The following is a 16,649-nucleotide window of genomic DNA, read 5'->3' as shown; positions in this document are numbered from 1 at the left end:
AAAGTCAGTGGGCAGGTTCAACTGTGAAATGCATTGCTTCAGTGACTAAGTTTTCCCGATATTGTGAAATATGCAAGGCGTTTGGATGCTTCTAATATTCTTTCATTTTGGCTCTTACAGGTTTTCGTGTGGTAAGTGAATTTGTTTTGTAGATATATGGAAGGTAAGGTACATAAAAACGCATTTATCCACTGAGATAAAAACATGTGTTTAAATAGTTAATAAAACAGTAAAACCATTTGAAATCGCCGGAACAAAAAAACATAGTTTTTGAAATTATTGTTTAAGGTTTGAAATTTGATATGATTGAGTTGAGTAACAAAAATGTATGCATTGTTACTTCGCTTAGTTTCAGTGTCTTTGTATGACCAGGTGCGGTTCTCTTAGCCGTGTTATCGTGATAATAAAAAACAAGCATGATGCCAGCATTCCGTAGTCAGCGGAAAGAAAGTGTTGATTGTTCGGGAATGTTTTTAATTGTTAGCGTAAATAAACCTTAAATAAGGTAGCCGTGTACGAGCATATAATATCACTTGATAATTTTGTGAACAGCACAAGACGAAGGAACGACAAACGAGTCTGAAGAAACAACGGAAGGTCCCTGTGGGGGTGAATTAACCACGGGAGCTTATAATCTCATTAAAAGTCCTGGTTACCCGGATGGAAACAATCCTCAGGGAAAGTATCCTTTTAACACCGACTGTGAATGGAATTACGATGGCAACGAAGATACCTTGATTCTGGTTAGTAACGATGTAACCAATTTTTCGATTTTTAAGGTTTTGCATTTGGAGCTGCTTGCTTGATTTCCCGCAGACAAATTTCCAAAAAAAATTACCACCGAGTGTCTTTAGAAACAAATTGCCCAAACAAGGTTTATCAATATTTTCCTCCAAACCATGTCAAATTGGCCACTCCGGGAAGAGTTTACCACCTGTTGGAGACCGCAGCATAGAAGTTTTATCAGCTCGTAGTATCTTCTCATCATAACTAATATGATAAATCATTCAAACTATGTTCTTCGCTAGGTCTGACTGTTATAGATTATTTTATCATATATTATTGCTAAATGTAGTAAGTTATAACACCTTTTTTAAATTACCCAACAAATCATCGCATATCTGTAGGTCACTTGTTGCGCTGTTCGACAAAAACGAACATATTTTTGGCAGAAAATGTTATTTTATGTCAGCTTCCTGGAGATAAGTTGTTCTTATTTCCTTTCGTGTGTCAACTTTACCAGCACGACACTTCTCCTGAAAAAACAAACAAACTATAAACACATTTAAATTACAGTACGCCAGGCCCATTAAAGGCGCCATACCGAATCCGCCGGTCACCAAGTATTTTATATATGAGTGTGCCGTGATCGCTGGTCTGCATAGACGCTTCAGGGCTGATCCCAGTTATGAATTGATGTTCATCTTAACTCACATTTAAATTATTAATCATATTTAAACATTTTAGGTCAAGTTTTGGGACCTGGTTGTGGAGATTGGTGCAGGAAACTCCAACTCAAGCTGTGAATATGACTTTGTTAACGTTTCCATATCCTTACTAAGTTCGCGGTATTACTGTGGGTAAGTACGATTAATAAGTATTGAAAAACGCGAGGTACGCGTTTGACATGCAACAAATGCAAAACATTTTTTTAGCTTCTTCAAAAAACTATATCAAAAGTATTAAGGATGCATAATTTCTCAAGCTTTTGTTTTAACGCTTGGTCCGTCAATTTACAAAGTGCAAAATAAACACCCAGCATTCAGATCGATAAATGCAAAAACTTAGGTTTCTAACAGATATTTAAAATTTTAAACATGTAAATAGATTTATGTAATAATTGGTGCCAAAAAAATTAAAAACTTGACTAATGATGATCATACTTAATACAACGCTGCAATCCAAGAAATAAAGTCACCGCTATAGGGCGAGTTTATAGCATTTAAAAGCCTTTGCAGGTTTTCGCGCCCAAGTATCTTTTGAAAGCTTAAGTTTTTGTTCACTTACAAGACAAAACCACCGTCTTGAAATAATCGATAAAGCTTCTAATGGGCGATTGTTTAAGCTATTTTTGTTCGTGTCCTCTCACACTTGTTTGTTGAAGAGGTTTGTTTTGTAAAATTGCGACTCTCGCCATTTTGCGGCAATGGAAAAAAAATACATTTAGGTTTGATGAACTATATAAACAGATGTTATGAATATTGTATAGCCCTGTTGGTACATTTATAATCCTGTTTTCAAACTTTTTGTGGTGTTTTACAGTTATTCTGCCCCGGAAGATGTTATAATTGGTTTTGGGTCGCTATTTATCCACTTCCACAGTGACAGTTCGGTCAGCTACAGAGGTTTTCAGTTAAGCTACAAAAGTATGTTTTTTTCTATTACCGAACGCAACAAACTTGAAGTGTTATCAAAAACTTTCAAGCAATAATTTCAAATTGGTTTAAGCGTGTCAAAAACCAAAAGACACAGCACTTGAGAATAAGACAGCCGTGATCGTACAAGCCCTTGACAGTAATTTATTGCGGTGGCTAGGTCAGGGCTGGGGAACCTGCGGCCTAAAGGCCGCATGCGGCCTTTTAGGGCTCTAAGTGCGGCCTTCGGAGTTAAAATACATTTGATGACGTTGGTATTACAACGGCACCAGGTGCTGAAAAATAGACAGAAACGTATTTTCTCACCTTTATTTCACATTTCTACTTGATTAGTTCTGGTGTGGTACACAAAGCGATTTCCGTAGAACTACCAAGAGCCCAAGGTTCCACGATCTTACTTGTGTTGCAATAGAACAATTGTTTGCGCACAATGGAATGTCTTAGACTCGTCTGTGATGTCACAAGCTGTTCTTAGATCATTGATATTTGTAAACAAGCGAGTTTCCAGGTTAAATATATCCTGAATGTTTTAGTTAAAGTTGAAAATGTAGTGAGGAATTTTAATTAGCTTGGAACGTAAGTCCTACAGCTCTACGGGGAAATAGGAAAACGACCATTATGTGAGTCAAAAAGTTTGAACATCACTGTCCTTGGCCTGGAAAATAGTACATGCGGCCTAAACGAGTGTCGATAAACCGTTTGGTGGCCTTTATAAACAAAAAGGTTCCCCACCCCTGGGCTAGGTACTTGCTATTTTGTGAAATACGTCCAAACCAAAGTTACGCGCTAAACCGAACATAAACCGATAACCGATGATACTTAAGTCATTGTGGAGTAATGACGCACATGAAACTATCAATATAACTTGTTGTTAAAAACCTAGGTTCGGGCTATGTATTTTAACAAACGGACTTGATAAGGACCTGACTCAAATTTCTGTGTCAGTAATTTTTGATATAAATTACCCAGGTAAGTAGTTAGTTGCTGGATATAACCTCATGCCCAACAGCACTAACACGTCTTGTTAATGTCGTTGTATGTTATTTTTCATTCTGCAAGTCTTCTTTATTATAGGCTTGTCGATCGAAGTTTTCAACCTGAACAGGCTTCTCAAAAACGATCGGGCCTGGGCTTCGGGCTTGTACTCTTGGGTTCGGGCCGGGTTTGGGCTTGAATTTTAGGCCCGATAAAATCTCTGCATGGTCACAAAGTGCACTGTTGATGATAAGGCACCCTTCGGATAGGCTTTAATTAACTCGCAGCTTTGCGAAATAAAGTCTAAATTTGAAACTTGTTCTAATAGCCCACTGTACAGTTCGTTCTTTTCTTCAGTTACCCCCGATTACGACCCTTGCGAACCGAATCCGTGTGTGACCGGAGAATGTGGAAGAACTGAAGATCGCGTGCGCCCAAAGTGCATCTGTGATCCTGGGTTTGTTTTTTTCCAATTGTCTCCCTGAATATAGTTACAGGATGAAGCATATAATGGACCGAAATCATTTTTACAGCGCTCCAATGGTGGCTGTAATACCCCAACGTAATCATATCTTCCAACGACTTAAACATAAATATAATTTTAGTGGCACCTTTCCATAAATCGGCGACAAACATTGTAACATTCCAGTACGACACAATCTTTTGCAACTCTGACTTGTGCAACATCTTATCATTTAAATATTAAATGTTTCTACCATGTTTCGACTCAGTGCGACCGGTGAGAATTGCGAGATTGATATAAATGAATGCGAATCTGAGCCCTGTCAGAACGGTGGAACCTGTGGTCAGGACACACATAACGAATATGCGTGCCGGTGCGCGATTCGTTGGGAGGGAGTAAATTGCGAAATCGGTAAGAGATGTGAAACGAACACTAATTAGGCATTCCTTTTAATGCTATGTTGATGTCAAAATTTTTCTATTCAACAGAGAAACGACTTGTTTTGGTTTTGCTTTATTTGAGTTAAATACCATACAAAAAAATATCTTCTTGTTTTATATTTTTAGCATATTTTAGCACTTTTAAATCGTATTGCAGAAAAAGATTCGCCCTGTAGTAGTTCCCCGTGCCAGAACCAAGGCACTTGCACCGCCAATTTTGAAGAGTTTTCATTTGAATGTGAATGTGCTGAGCATTACAAAGGTCCCCATTGCGAAATCGGTATGTTTAATAATATATTGCCGCAGTGTTTATATATTTTTCAGTAATGTGTGTTATATGAAACAAATCTGGTTGGAAAGAAAATGTTTTATGTAAAATTCCCTAGTTGTCATGTAAACAAGGTTTTGCGGATTAAAAAAAAGACTTTTTATAACTGATGGTAGCCGACTTACCGCCTTGCCAATCTATGCCGTGTCTGAATGGGGGTACATGTGACGACCTCCCTAACGAGGTAGCGGCAGCTGATGAAGAATATCCTTCTGACTTTGGCGGATTTCGATGCGCTTGCACCAAAGATTGGCGAGATGAAATTTGTCAAAGAGGTCTCCGCTTGCGGCGCTAGAAAGTTGCATAGCTTGTTAAAGGCTTCTATCAGCTTGTTGTGTTACAAACATTCTAGCGCTGCCTATACTGGGTGCTCAGCCCAAGTTGTATCCCACGGTTTTCATAGTGGATTCTAGTTGGCAGATCCCTTTCATAACATTTCACCTACCTTGATGCAATAATCAAAAGTAGGCACAAATAAAAATTTCAACGTAGGTGTCAATAAACTTGCTTTTTGCTTTTGCAGCTCATAATAAGTAAGGTGTTGTAGCTCTTTTTCTTTTTTGAGCGCATTTTGCTTATTGCAGAGGCTGGATGCACAAACCCTGGAATTCCCTACTTGGAAGAAAGAAAACGCTTTGACGAAGGTTCAACAGTTGAGTTCTCCTGTGTTGAAGGTTTTATTCTGACAGGTCCGGTCAATTTGACTTGTTTCGGGGACGGATCATGGTCACACAGCATGCCAGAGTGTATAAGTAAGTCATACTAAGACTTATTACGAAATAAATTTTGTTTCCAATCAAAGCTAAGAGATGAGGGTTAACGGACCCCGTTTTTTCTTGACCGTTTTAGCTGTAGCTTGATTGTTGCTTTCACGTTGACAATATATATTATTTTATTCTCAAGACATTAAATTACAACAACGTTATTTTAAGGCAACACCACTTCAACAGACGAAGATGGGGTTTCCACTTGGCTCGGCGTTATGATTGGCCTCGGGGTGGCGCTAGCAGTCAAGCTGGTTATCTTTACCTTTTGGATGATTTACAAAGGGTAATATATTTAAATCGCAATGTACAACGTTTTTATTGTTTAAATTTACGTGGTTTAATAAAGCGTGAAAATACGATAGCGCAAACCAACATATATATACTATGGCTGCAAGAATTAAATCGAGACAGTACCTGAGTAGTCGGATTTTTTAAAACAATCTTTTTCATATTACTTTCCAGACCATGGGTAAAACTGGACGGCGAAAACATCGAACTGCAATCGAACTTTAGTTTACGCACAAGATCAGAACTAAGTTTTGTGAGTGACGACGTTTTTCGAGATGATCGAACTGGTCGGACCATTGGTGGCAAATATCCCTGAAAACCATCACAAAAATAAATATTTCCTATTAGTCTTAAACTGGGCAGCAATTACTTCGATTAGCGTTTTTTAGGTCAGACACTCCTGAAGTTTTTTGTACAGGGTGTTGTAAAATATTGGTTCGTGTATGGTTTGACTTTGGTATTTGCTGATTCTTTTCAATTTAATTATTCGCCGATAGACTGTTGTTGTACGATAAAATGCTGTCCCCCATAAAATTTGACACGCAAGTTTATTGAAAAAACAACAACAGATATTTTTGTGATGTACGCCTTGGGCTTAAGCGCCGTGAATATCCAATCTTTTACATTGTGGCAAGTATAATACTGCTGATTGTTCAATCAAAACTTGTTCTAATAAACAAAAGTTTCTAAAAGATTATTATGTAATTTTGTATTATATAATAACTTTGTATCATTTGTACTATTTTAGTTCCGCCCTTGTGCTTACGTTTTGTCGTTGTTGTCATTTGCGTATTGCCACTTTTTTATTGTTGCATTGTTCCATTTGCCAAACGCAGGGAATTGGCCACTTGGAAAAAAGCACCAGTGATGTGTGAAAAATAAACTTTTGTCGTGTTGTTTGTGTTGTTGATTGGCGTGACGTTACCAGTGACGAATGCAGTGGATAATTAGTCCCGGTTCATGTTAAGAACGCGAAAGCGTAGTTGTGGAAGGACCTGCTTCGAATTACAAGATGCTGAAACAAGGTACTTTATCTTAACTTTCATTGTCAAAGAAATCGAATCAAGGACCCTTTAAGCTGGTACAAGTAACTCGTGACTATTTGCCGTTTGTTGAATGTTACTTCGATACCCTGTCTTTTGTGGACATTTTTAGCAACAACAACGGCGTCGTCCACTTAATCGCCTTTGTCCAGTGGAGCGCCAAACTCCTACGTCAACTGTCAACCCACTTGTGGTTCGATTCTCAAAATCGATAAAGACAAAAAGCTGATTTGAATCCGAGAAGTTTTTCGATGAAGTTCTTGTTGCAATTCATAGTAAGCTGCATTTTGGAGACGTGAAAGTTGTAACATCATGTGTGGAATTTTTTTAAGCCACGTGATTCTTTGCATCTGTGTCCTAAAAGCCGCAGTTGGTAAGTGAACTTATTCGCGTACGGTTTTTTGTTGTGATTATGAACCTCTTTTTAAAAAAGCGTATTTGATTTTTCACAGGTCAAAATTACGACTATGGTGGCTATCAGGGTCAATACGGTGGATACTACGGAAACTACAGTAATTATCCCTATTACGGAAATTACAGCAACTATCCTTATGGGAACTACAGCAACTATCCCTATGGGAACTACAGCAACTATCCTAATGGGAATTACAGCAATTACCCGTACTATGGAAACTACAGCAACTTTGACTCAGGGCACCCAGCCCAAAACGAACCTTGTGGAGGTGAACTGACCGGTACTGAGGGTGAGATCATGACTCCTGGATACCCAAACGATGACAATCCCAACGGGACGTATCCGCCACTCAAGGATTGTTTTTGGTGGAGAGAGGGAACCGAAAAAATGCTTGTGCAGGTAGGTCGCTGGTTAGGACGTTATGTTCCCAACTTATTATTTTGATCCGTTATGACAGCGTCAAAAATGTGTAAACATTTTTCTAGTTTAAATTTTGGGACATGGAAATTGAAATAGGAGCGGGAGACTCGGACGTGACGTGCGACTTTGATTTTGTCAATGTTTCTATAGCTTCAATCGGCTCCAGACTATTTTGCGGGTGAGTAACTATTATAAAGATGTCGATTTTGTAATTTTTAACTTTACGAAAAACATCACAGATACGCCACGCCAGAAGAAGAATTATCGGGAACCGGAACTATTGATATTCACTTCCGTAGCGACAGCACAACAAATTTCAGAGGATTTGTTGCTACATACAAATGTAGGCTACGACATGCAATGACAACTTTTGTTATACTGGTTAAGTGATATCGAATGTATTAAATATCGTAATATCCTTGAGTTGGCATTTAACGCCAAAATAGAACAATAAATTTCATTTTTTTTACTTTGTCACTGCCCAAAAACTAAAATGTATTGTTTCAATGCGTCAAAAGCCGCGACTGTTTAACTGTTGTTTACAAATAGCATAGCTTGCTACTATCATTGTAACACACGGAAGGAGTATTTTTTCATTGCAGTTACCGAAGAATACGACCCATGTATACCAAACCCGTGTATTTATGGCAACTGTGTGACCAACGATGCCGGAACACTTCCATTGTGTGAATGTCTTGAAGGGTAAGTCTATTGCATGTTTTGCACTTTTGCGCCATTGTTAATGGCAAGTTACATAAAGTAATGCTTATTTTGATCTTTAGATACAGCGGAGAGCAATGTGAGATTGACATCAGGGAATGTAATTCTGAACCTTGCCAAAACGGAGGGTCGTGTTACGAACCAGAACCTGGAAGTTATGTATGCAGGTGCTTGGAAGGATTTGAGGGGGACAATTGCGAAATCGGTAAGCGAGATACAAATTTAAGCACAAAACACATGCAGGTTATATATAAGTTTCCAAACTAATCAAGTCTTTTGTTTTACCTTAAATCTTGTACATATGGTATTTAGATGAAAAACTCGCGTTGTTTTGGGTTATCAGCTTAATGCAAATAAGTTTTAATGTTAGCGCTTTGCTATTGTCAATGTTTAGGTGTTTGTAGTTTTCGTTTGTTTTTTCGCTGGCCGAAACAATTGTAATTATGTTAAGGTGGTGATGGTGACAGTGCCAATGCCGGCGAAGCTGGGCAACATGCGGCTATCATTGAGGAAATTACTCCCTGCACATCTGACCCTTGCAACAACGGCGGAAGTTGTTCTCTTAATGCTAATAAAACTGAATACATTTGCGAGTGCCGACCGCACTTCAAAGGAAACCACTGCGAAATAGGTAAACCTCAATGAAATTGTCATTTAGACAAACCACTTGATCGACAAACTTCAGTGCTTCTTTTTAACCACATTTTCCATCTTTACAACGGGAGCCTTTTAAATCAGGAATGTCGGTTTACGTATAACTTTTTGCACTCCAGAGACTGGCTGCAAAAATCCGGGTATTCCTCAAATTGCAAATGATGAAAGATTTGGCGAAGGAGCCACAGTTCAGTTTTCATGCGACGACGGTTTTGTCCTGAGTGGTAATTTGAACTTAACGTGTAGCATCAACGGGAGTTGGAGCGACGAAATGCCCAAATGTGTCAGTAAGTTTATGTTTATTCCCCTATAGATTAAATATGTTTATTGCTGCAAAGCAATTATATGGGACAGAAAATTAAAATTTAATTGCAGTAACAAAGGTACACGTTAAGGTGAAATGTCGCCTGCAGAGATGCAGAAGGCAGCGGAAGAAAAATCCGGCCCTTGGAAACAAACTATGATTGGCCTCGGGGTGGCGCTAGGGATCTCCCTTGTAATTTTTAGCTTGTGGATGGTCAGTCAAAAGTAAGTCTATGGGTTATGTAATATAAACTATGTAAAACTAAAATGCATTGGTCATCGACAGGCCATTTATGAAGGTGGACCGGATAATCACACTTTCAACTACAAACCTGAAACCTCCACATCTTGCACGGATCGATACGGTTTCGTTAAGTTCGCTCAGTATGTCCAGCGATGATGACTCCGATAATGAAAGTGATATGAGAAGTTATACGAACAAACGATATATTGACGTACCTTGAACAACAATTTTGTGAGCCCAATACTTTTCTGTTACAATGCTCGTTTTGCAGCACATTTGTTTCTCTTATACTACTATCCTTTTTTATGTCATATGTTATGTAAATACCTGTCACTGTTTATGGTAGAATAGAAACGGTGGTTGATTGTTTGTAATTGCCAAAGCTGTTGCTTATTTTGAAACCAAAATTGTTATTCGTCGTTCTTTTGTATTTCATTTCATGTTCGACCGTAGTTTGTCCTGCGAAACAATTTTGTGTCACTAAACATTTGTTAACAACGTTAACCATTTAGAACCTACTGATTAAAGTATACAAACTACAACAAGTCGAAACATTTAGTGAAAATGAGTATTGAATTTTATTCTAGCCATGCGTTGTTAAACAAGAAAATTATCTTGGCAAGCTATCCCGGACAATAAATCGCCACGTTTATGCCAATGCCCATGTAAATTAAAAGTATTTGAAATAATAAGCTACAAATCGCAAACATTCTTCGCATTCGTGTGTAATTAGTGTTTTGAAAATGTAAAAGCATTTTCACAGTGCTCACGTGAATATATCGCAAAGTATTTGAGGGAAAACAGTAGGCTGCCATGCGTACAAAATGGCACAAACTTCGGGTCGGCTAGATTACTGACAAAATCGTGTTTCTTAAAAATATTTTTTTATTTCCTAATATTTACATCAAAACTTGAAACAAATTAATACTAGGTTTTAATTTTATGATTTCTAATTGTTATTGTATGTTACACTTCGGCTGTTCGTTGTATTTTGCTGACAATCATGACTGAATTTAAAATCTTTGTGACGTCACGAGTCGTTACACGTCACTGGATTCAAAACTTGTTTTACTGTTATCCGCGAGCCATTGACCATTGTTGTCAAGAGGAAATAATTAGTGCCGGAAGATTGGAAACATTTGCCACTAGTAATGAGTACCTCTCGTTAAACTACCTTGGACAACCACATCAATCAAAGAACGCAAACCTCTTGGCTTGCATTGTTCGCCGGACTTACGCAACAATCAGCGTACACCGAAGCTGTTGTTTTCTTACTGCTGGTAGCGTGTTAAGTACTTGAAAGACGTTTTCGTGGGTAAATTGTAAGAAACAAAGTGCCTGTGGGAAGAGGCGTGTTTGCGGCTGATTGTAGTGGTAATTCAGCAGAAGAATTTAAATTAGTTGAGGTTTGTGGACAATATTTTGTAAACTTCAATAATCATTATATTAAATAGTGAGCAATTGTTATTCATAAATCTTTTATGATCGTGAGATACGGTTGGTAAAGAGAAAAATACGACGAAATGCTCTCATAACTGTTGTATTTTCAGAAAATTGTTATTTAGTGCCAAGGTTTTACTTCTTGCAAAAAAAGTTATGTGCCCCTTCATACACACATCAAAATGACCTGCTGGGCAGCAGTGGTGACATGGTTCGTAGGGTTACTGCTGTTTCCGACAGGTTAGTTACTCTCACGCTGTTTTCTAAAAAAGATGCAGAATTGTTTTTTAGTCAAAGTAAGCAACATATATGTTCACCGCATTTGGCGTCAATGAGATGCATTTGAAAAAACCAGTAGGCTATATTCGTACTTTTCAGCGCTTTGTTTTATTCCAGGATATATTCCTGTCTTTCGTTTTTTCAGTTAAATACTTTTAAATAACGAATGATTAAACTAATATAAAATTTTATTGTTCCCTAATTTGCATGACAAGCGCTAACAAAGAGGCAAAAGAAAATCCTGAAAATGAATAATGTGTACCTTTTTGGAACGTCCTTCATAATAATATTTTACATGTGTCGTAACAGTGTTTTAATATCGCTTCAGCTTATGCACAAGAGGCGTCTTCAAACAACGAATGTGGCGGAGTTTTGTCTGGAACGTGGGGATACATTAAGTCTCCAAATTATCCGACGGAACAGGATCATACAAGAAAATATGAGAGTAATCAAGATTGTCACTGGGTCGTACATGGCGAGGCAGACACATTCTTTCGGGTATAGACAGATTTTTTAGTTTGTTGTGAAAACATGTAAAATTATTTTTTAAGTGTTGTAAAATATAACGGAAGTCAAGCGCAACTGCTGTATTGATACATGTTTGTTACCATGTTTTTAGATTCAGTTTTTTGACTTATCAATCGAACCCGGGGCAGAGGGTTCCAACATCACGTGTGATTACGATTATTTGAATGTTTCTATCTCTTCAATTGGATGGAAAAAATATTGCGGGTAAGTATGGACTGTCCGTGTAGACCAGCGGTTCTCAAACTTTTTTTATTTTTTTGTTATAACGGTCCCTTGGTATTTGTTGGAGCACTCGCGGTCCAAGCTATAAACTAAAAACTAAAACTAAAAATACCTTGGCAGTATTAAACTGTGGAGTTACCAACTAAAAATCAATTTATTCCTTTTGAAAGTATTCCCACAACAACATGCAGAATGAATTTAGTTTAGATTCGGAAAATCACTTTTTGTAAGATTGCGTGGGAATGTTTCAAGGGCAATTTATCACGTCACAAACAAGACTAAAACAACACATATAGAAATATATATATAAATACACATATATATAGTATATAGCAACTCAGAAAGCCAGCCTGTCCAACTATATCTGAATATCGTATAACGCTATTTCGGTTCCTGTCCGAAAATTTTGTAACATTCTACTTCTTTGAGTTTTATTTGACGTACAAGTAATAGTGTAATCTGCTAAAATTTATACAATTAAGTTATATGCTCGTGCAAACTTTGTAATTCGTCACTTCATGTTTAGTGGTATGGTGTCGGTCATATATTTAGAGATCTGCTCAGCTTTAAAAAATCATCGCTCACCGAAACAAATGTTTAGGTCTCGAAGCCAAAATCCTGTCTTTGCTATATTATTCCTTTAGTACAAGATTCTTCAATTTTCTCTTAGCAGAGGTCAGCCAGACCTTCTTACTCGATACAATGTAACAGGGTTTAAGCTTATCATGTGGTCAAGAGCCTTCAATGAAAGTTGAGAGCATTTTATAGTTATTTGTCCAACGTTTCACACGCCAAATTAATCCTAACAAACAATGACTCGACTCCTCCACTTGTCTCGAGAGTTTCCCTTTGGACTCCCACGTTTATTAATCACACTCTCATGACTTTAATCTGTTTTTTCGTAACCGAACACCTTCTGTTGCCAAGGGCTTACAAGCCGGAAGCACACATTCTTGGAATGGGAACTTTGGATGTTCACTTTTACAGCGACGACTCGGTCAACTATCGAGGATTCAATATGGGATATCAAAGTATGGTTTGATTTCATATTTTAAAACTTCTGTGTAGTTCACTTTTATAATGTCTTTTCAAAAGTTTGCCAACTCATAACTGAAACTTGCCTTTATTTTTCAAACTCCATGCGGAAAATACCGGACTTGGTTTGGTTCCGCAAACCTCAGGTTGGGAACCACTGTTTTAATGGTATTAAAGTATTTACTTTTGTACTGCATGATGATAAATTTGAATCCGGTTTAAGCGTATTGATAGTATTACTCAAACAGGCCACGATTACTTCATATAATAAACTGGGGTTAACAAAGCACACGAACAACAAATGTCAAACAGTAGTGTATGTTATCAGAACAAGACAACTACGATCCTTGTCGTTCCGGACCTTGCCAAAATGGTGGCGAATGTTCATTGTCAGAGGACATGTTGTCGGCCATCTGCACATGCCAACCTGGGTATGTCAAAGTGCGAGCTAAAGATTGTTACCTGTAATCAAACATTACTTTAAAGAGTACCAAAAGATTCAATTGTGCTGCTTCAGGTTTGTGGGTATACAATGTCAAACGGACGTCAACGAATGCGATTCTTCGCCATGCCAGAACAATGGTGTTTGTTCTCAATCGGCTGAACCCAACGCATACACTTGTCGTTGCCCGGAACAATGGGAGGGAGATAACTGTGAAACAAGTAACAAACTACGCAAAATATTTCTTTTTCAAAGACCCAACTGCCTTTAAAAAAACGTTTATTATTCTGCGCATCTTCAGAAATCATAACCCTTTTCTTAGAAAAATATTTTTTGTTTGTAATACTCATATGTTGCAGAAAAAAGCCCACCTTGCCAACCTGGGCCCTGTCGCTTCGGAGCGACTTGCGTTCCAAAACCCAACTTCAAGTGGGAATGTATTTGCGCACCCGGATATGAGGGAGAAACATGCGAAACAAGTACGGTTTTGCTAAGATAAACATATTCATACCAGGATCAGCCCTGAAGCGTCGATGCAGACCAGCAATCTAGGCATACGTATCGATAAATCATAGTACGCCAGGCCTATTAAAGGCGTGTTCCGAATCAGCTCGCAGCTCGTCTCCCAAGCATTCCCATATGGCAAGGCACCGCCTGTGGTGGGATTTGAACCCACTACAGGAGTCTTTCCGGGTTTCGCGCTTTGACATGTGCAGCATACAAGGCTGGCAGTGGTGCTTGTGATTCGACTTTCAGCGGTTTCTCCACTGCGCCAGTGTAGCTCAATTGGTAGAGCCAACCTTTGTGCATCACTGTAACCAAAATTACATTCATTTTAGTAAAAGTTAATTACTTGCAGAAACCGGCTGCGGTAATCCTGGAATCCCCTACCTTGATGAACACAGACGTTTCAACTTCGACACGTTGCTGCAATATTCCTGTGTCGAAACTTATATATTGGTCGGCGATGATGTTGGGAAATGCGAAAACGATGGAACTTGGTCTATAGAAATGCCGGACTGCATTGGTATGGTAACTTTTGCAGCATTTTCCGTTTTTAGGGATTTTTCAGTTCGCATATGATTTAACTTTGTTTTACTGTCCATGTATTTGACAGATAGAAAAAGCTTAATAAGTATTACACGAACGAATGAACCCTTTTGGACATTTTAACCGTTTTGGAAGTAACTTTTTTGTCGTCTAATATTCGTATTGTGGAATTTATTTTGCTAAAGAAAGGACTTCTTGGAAGTGCATCAAGCGAATGATATGAAAACCAAACGATTTAAAATATATATATTTACGCCCCTGGTTACCTACTTTGTTCCACTTAAGTGTAAAGTTTTGCAAAATGTTTCAAAACGTACATGTGACAAGCAAAATTTATTATTTCAGAAAATGGAACGACATCGGTTCCCAAGGCGAGATTAAGTCCATGGGCTCAAGCCATGCTCGGGCTGGGATCAATATTTATCGTCAACGTGATTGTTTTTGCGACCTACCTCATTTACAAAAGGTAATTAGGGTTCTTAACAACAACATGGAGTAACAAAGAGTATAATAAATGCCTGTCCGTTGTTACTTTTTTCTGTGGTTAATCTAAGCAGTTGTTTGTTCCATTGATTAGCCCCTTCTCCTTTCTTGATCGGTTACGTCACCTAAAGTCAGAAAACGTCGACTTGCACAGAGACCCGGTTTCTGCTTCCCACGAAGGAGAAGTAAACTGCATATCCGCAAGAGCAAGCGTGGATGTACATTCCTTCAGTTCTGGTTACCTGTCGTAAAACGATAAAACGTGTCAGAAAAATAAACACTCGGGACCAAACAAACCTAAAGAGTAAAGCGTGCGTCCGTTGTAAATGATAAGAACTGTTTCGTACATACGCTGCCACTTTGTTGGTTATTTAATACAGTTTGGTGGTGGATCTTAATCGTGGCGAATTTCTGCAAAGAAAATCATTGCAGACTACAAATATTTTTATAAAGCTTAAAAAACAACTTTAACCGGATGGGTATATGAAATCGCAGTATTTGCTGTTTGCAATGTCAGCTCTACACCTGACCACTTTTTGTTGTCTTTACAACATGCTGCAATCCAGATGGTTCCAATTCTGTAGTTATAATACGCTGTAATTTGTATCTCAGTTGCCTTTACGCATTTTTTCTGTCAACTTACCTGTACATTTTCACTTGCTTATCCTTCCGGTTTGGTCGATAGCCGTACTAGCCATACAACAATGGCAGTTGTGTTTTTTGTACTTGGCTGCTGTTCTTTCGGGATTTTTTGAGTTTCATTACAAATGTTTTTGCGTTTTTTTGTCACAAAAAAGGACATATATTTTGATTTTCCATTTATTTAATGACGTTTTGGCAAAAAAATAGGAAACAAAAGAACCAAAACAAATCGCCGAATAACAGTAAAATTGATTGTAGCTACCATTACTTATATAGTACCAAACGCACAGCATACCAAATGGTGGTATCGTTTTGTAGACATGCCCGTTGCAGTTTTATCTCTAGTTTTTACCACTTGCGATGCCTGACCATTAACTTAATTTTCAGGATTGCACTTGTCAATAGGCAAAGGCAGTTTGTAACATCACAGACTATAGGCTTAAAGACTTATTGCAAACGCTAATAATTAAAAATAAAAAAGCTCCTAAATGAGTGACTTTTTTACACATTTCTAGTAATGGATAAAGATTATTGTTTGTCTCTTTTTATTGCTGTTGTTGTATGAAATCGAAGCTCAAAGGGTTGTAACTAATCATTTAAATTGTAACAAAATTAAATTGTTTTTAGGTCCTGTTTTAGGCTATGTAGGCTATAACAAATAATTTCTAAATAAAACAATATTTACGGGAGTTTGTGTAGCTTCATAAGTTTTTTTGGTACGTCATAAACAAGTTTAATTGCACTACCAACATAAGATTTTGTTCAAAACACCCATTATCACGAGTATTTTAGGTTCGATTCGGTCTTGTGGATCCTTTTGCCCCAAAGATTTTAAGGTGGTTTCTGCGCATCACTGGTCGTGACTACAAGACGCTTTACCACTTGCTATCCCAAACCAATGATTCAAGTGGTAAAAAATATTTGCAAACATATTTCCCCAATTAAAATCAAGAACGCCGTGCTCACAGGACAAACATGGCCAATATAATGGGTTGTTTTCTCGTATTTTTATCACATCATAACTAGGCTCCATGAAAAGGTAGTGCAGTCGATGCGCCGTAACAGGTTTGAAAAAAAACAAGTTTAAAAATTT

At 37.9% G+C, this 16,649-nt stretch overlaps 2 protein-coding genes across 2 annotated transcripts; both read left to right on the top strand.

The window, feature by feature from the left end:
• Nucleotides 1-3: 3 nt before the first annotated feature.
• Nucleotides 4-5,998, top strand: LOC145230142 (CUB and sushi domain-containing protein 1-like). Its single transcript, XM_080095522.1, has 11 exons — nucleotides 4-131; nucleotides 553-743; nucleotides 1,468-1,580; nucleotides 2,263-2,366; nucleotides 3,708-3,807; nucleotides 4,082-4,224; nucleotides 4,411-4,533; nucleotides 4,698-4,856; nucleotides 5,166-5,333; nucleotides 5,514-5,631; nucleotides 5,811-5,998. Exons 1-11 carry the CDS (start codon nucleotides 71-73, stop codon nucleotides 5,950-5,952), a joined length of 1,422 nt encoding a protein of 473 aa, XP_079951648.1. The 5' UTR covers nucleotides 4-70; the 3' UTR covers nucleotides 5,953-5,998.
• A 799-nt stretch (nucleotides 5,999-6,797) lies between these two features.
• Nucleotides 6,798-15,725, top strand: LOC145229561 (tolloid-like protein 1). Its single transcript, XM_080094915.1, has 20 exons — nucleotides 6,798-7,052; nucleotides 7,132-7,493; nucleotides 7,580-7,692; nucleotides 7,754-7,857; nucleotides 8,117-8,216; nucleotides 8,297-8,439; nucleotides 8,686-8,865; nucleotides 9,008-9,175; nucleotides 9,284-9,416; nucleotides 9,478-9,646; nucleotides 11,001-11,115; nucleotides 11,483-11,652; nucleotides 11,774-11,886; nucleotides 12,832-12,935; nucleotides 13,268-13,370; nucleotides 13,457-13,602; nucleotides 13,741-13,860; nucleotides 14,241-14,408; nucleotides 14,777-14,897; nucleotides 15,009-15,725. Exons 1-20 carry the CDS (start codon nucleotides 6,992-6,994, stop codon nucleotides 15,163-15,165), a joined length of 2,850 nt encoding a protein of 949 aa, XP_079951041.1. The 5' UTR covers nucleotides 6,798-6,991; the 3' UTR covers nucleotides 15,166-15,725.
• The last annotated feature ends 924 nt before the right edge of the window (nucleotides 15,726-16,649 follow it).

The sequence above is a fragment of the Phallusia mammillata genome, chromosome 5 (genome assembly GCF_965637545.1).
Source record: "Phallusia mammillata chromosome 5, kaPhaMamm4.hap1.1, whole genome shotgun sequence".
Lineage (NCBI taxonomy): Eukaryota > Metazoa > Chordata > Ascidiacea > Phlebobranchia > Ascidiidae > Phallusia > Phallusia mammillata.
This window is presented reverse-complemented; position numbering and strand designations above follow the sequence as displayed.

Excerpts from the sequence above, each read along its gene's own strand:
- LOC145230142 (XM_080095522.1), top strand. The coding sequence starts at position 71 with ATGCAAGGCGTTTGGATGCTTCTAATATTCTTTCATTTTGGCTCTTAC. Across the intron at positions 1,581-2,262 it reads AGTTCGCGGTATTACTGTGG|TTATTCTGCCCCGGAAGATG; the intron begins GTAAGTACGATT and ends GGTGTTTTACAG. Across the intron at positions 4,225-4,410 it reads GGGAGTAAATTGCGAAATCG|AAAAAGATTCGCCCTGTAGT; the intron begins GTAAGAGATGTG and ends ATCGTATTGCAG.
- LOC145229561 (XM_080094915.1), top strand. The coding sequence starts at position 6,992 with ATGTGTGGAATTTTTTTAAGCCACGTGATTCTTTGCATCTGTGTCCTA. Across the intron at positions 7,858-8,116 it reads ATTTGTTGCTACATACAAAT|TTACCGAAGAATACGACCCA; the intron begins GTAGGCTACGAC and ends TTTTCATTGCAG. Across the intron at positions 8,866-9,007 it reads AGGAAACCACTGCGAAATAG|AGACTGGCTGCAAAAATCCG; the intron begins GTAAACCTCAAT and ends TTTGCACTCCAG.